General features: G+C 53.3%; 1 protein-coding gene across 1 annotated transcript in view; it reads left to right on the forward strand.

Moving 5' to 3' along the window:
- LOC114070887 (succinate dehydrogenase [ubiquinone] iron-sulfur subunit, mitochondrial-like) overlaps window positions 1–1,971 on the forward strand; it is a 5,690-nt gene extending 3,719 nt beyond the window's left edge. Inside the window, exons 4-5 of the mRNA XM_027908503.1 lie at window positions 1,132–1,268; window positions 1,798–1,971. Of these exons, the coding sequence (XP_027764304.1) occupies window positions 1,132–1,268; window positions 1,798–1,956 (296 nt within the window). The 3' untranslated portion in view covers window positions 1,957–1,971. The remainder of the gene's footprint in view (window positions 1–1,131; window positions 1,269–1,797) is intronic.
- The last annotated feature ends 452 nt before the right edge of the window (window positions 1,972–2,423 follow it).

Raw genomic sequence — 2,423 nt, forward strand, 5'->3', positions numbered from 1 at the left:
CAGTGCCATCCCTGGGTTCACATCAGCTGGAATGGGTCAGATCCTCTGGAATTTTGCCCTTCAAGTGTTTGGCTCCTTCTCACATGAGCAGTATCTGGGACACTTCTGCCCTGGTTTTCCTGTAAATCTTGGCTTTCCCGGGCTTCATCTGATCCTGTTGTTGCTGGAGGTCGTTAGGGGTGTCATTCAGTCTATTTATTAGGCTGGTTTATGCTGCTGGCTCTGGGCAGGGTCTGTCCCCTCACCTTTGGCATTGCAGTTCCTGGCACTGCTCCGCACAGGCACCAAAAAACCTCCTGCCTTAGGGATTTGGGTGAATAATCCTGATTTTCAGGGGTGCTGGTGACCAGTTTTCTCCTCTCTGATGAGGAGGGACTGCAGGAGCTGAGCCTGGTCGGTCCAGAGAGAAGACTGAGAGGAGATCTCGTATAAATCCATGCAATCTGTATAAAAACATCTGCAGGAGGACAGTGCCAGACTCTTCCCAGGGTGCCCCACGACAGGACGAGGAGCAGTGGCCATAAAATGAAGTACCAGAAGTTGCACCTGAACATCTGGAAGGAATCCTTTCGATAGAAGGTGGCAGAGCTGCCCAGGGAGGGCCTGGAGTCTCCCTCTGCAGAGACATTCCAAACCCATTCCTGTGTCACCTGCTCCAGGTGACCCTGCCTTGGCAGGCAGTTGGACTGGATGATCTCCAGAGGCCCCTTCCACCCCAGCAATCCTGTAATTCCATAACTGATGAAGATGCATCAGTTGCCCACGTTATAATCTTATTTTTAGCTGTCTCACACCGACACAACCTCGTGCTTCAGACCTCTGAGCAAAGCTCAGTGTTCTCCCCTCCCGAAAAACTCACAACTAATGAATGATTTGAAAACCATGAGGTGTCCAAGCCACTTGTTTTATGTTGTGGAAGGAGCTCCACCACTGAGAATGTGTTTGGCCTTTGATGAAAGCGACTCCTGCGTTTGGTCTTTATTTAAGTAAAACCATGTTTGGCCTGGTGGCAACTCCTGGCGTTTTCCTTCTCACGTAGAGTTTCTGCAGGACAGCCCAGGGCCATGTTTGGGGCCAAGAGGATCTTCTTAAAGGGTAAATTTAACCCTTTGCTGCTTCTCTCCCACTCAGGCATCTGTGGCTCCTGTGCCATGAACATTGGAGGGGGGAACACGCTGGCCTGCATCAAAAAAATCGACTCTGATCTCAGCAAGGTCACCAAAATCTACCCTCTGCCCCACATGTACGTGGTGAAGGACCTTGTCCCGGTGAGTGTGGGCTGGGGACCGTGGATGGCAGCATTCCAGGCAGGTTTGGGGTGGGAAGGATGGCCCTGGGAGGTGCCAGCCGAGATCAGGTCTCGCATTTCACGTGTTCCTCGTGCTGCTGGTTTTTGGGTGGGTCTGCAGTGACTAAATGTGTCCTCACTGGGAGGAATGTGGCAGGTTGAGGTCGGAAATGCCACCTTTTGTTGGAGTGGGGGCAGAGATTGGATCTGTGCTGCATAAATTTGGTCTGGTGTGACAGGAGGCTGTGTCAGGGGAGGATTAGGGGGGATCTCAGGAGAAGACCCTTCCCCCAGAGGGTGGTTGGCACTGAACAGGCTCCCCAGGGCAGTGTCACAGCCCCAAGGCTGCCAGAGCTGCAGGAGGGTTTGGACAACGCTCTGAGGGACAGGGGGGATTGTTGTGGGTCAGGAGTTGGACTCAGTCCTTGTGGATCCCTTCCAGCTCAGGGTGTTCTGTAATTGTGTAAATTCAGCTCAGTAAATGTGACCTCTCTGCTCTGCGGCTGCAGGACCTGAGCAACTTCTACGCCCAGTACAAATCCATCGAGCCGTACCTGAAGAAGAAGGACAAGTCCAAGGAGGGCAAGCAGCAGTACCTGCAGTCCATAGAAGACCGTCAGAAACTGGTCACTGCTTCCTTTTCCACCCTTAAATCCCCTCCCAGATAAGACCAGGCTTAAACCTTAATGTGCAGCAGGTTCCAATTGCACAGAGCTGCTGCAGCCCAGCAGGGGTGGGACCTGCCCCGAAATGCAGGACCCGGCAGGGGCAGTGGACGGGGGGGATTGGCTCAGGAGAGGGAGCTGTGGCTGCCCCGGGCACTGTGATCTCACTGCCTCTGACACCCTCTGCTGTGGGGACCCAGAGCCCTTGTGCTGCTGCTTGCTGGGATTTACAGCCTGGAAAACCCATGGCAAAAGCCAAGTGCTATTGGATGTGGAGGCATAAGCGTGAGGGCGGGTTTTTGGGTGTCTGTCTTGAGCAGAGAGTTGTTTTGAGGGGATGTTTTTGGTGGTGCTGATCCAGAATTTCTCCAGGAAGCTGAAGGGTGTCTGAGGAACAGCTGGGCCATAAGAGCTTTTTAAAAAGCTGAGAGTGTGGTGAGTTTTGGGGTGGGTTCCTTGGCTGCCACAGT

Source organism: Empidonax traillii, unplaced genomic scaffold, assembly GCF_003031625.1.
Source record: "Empidonax traillii isolate 1590-97213 ecotype Southwest subspecies unplaced genomic scaffold, ASM303162v1 scaffold1730:size102414, whole genome shotgun sequence".
Lineage (NCBI taxonomy): Eukaryota > Metazoa > Chordata > Aves > Passeriformes > Tyrannidae > Empidonax > Empidonax traillii.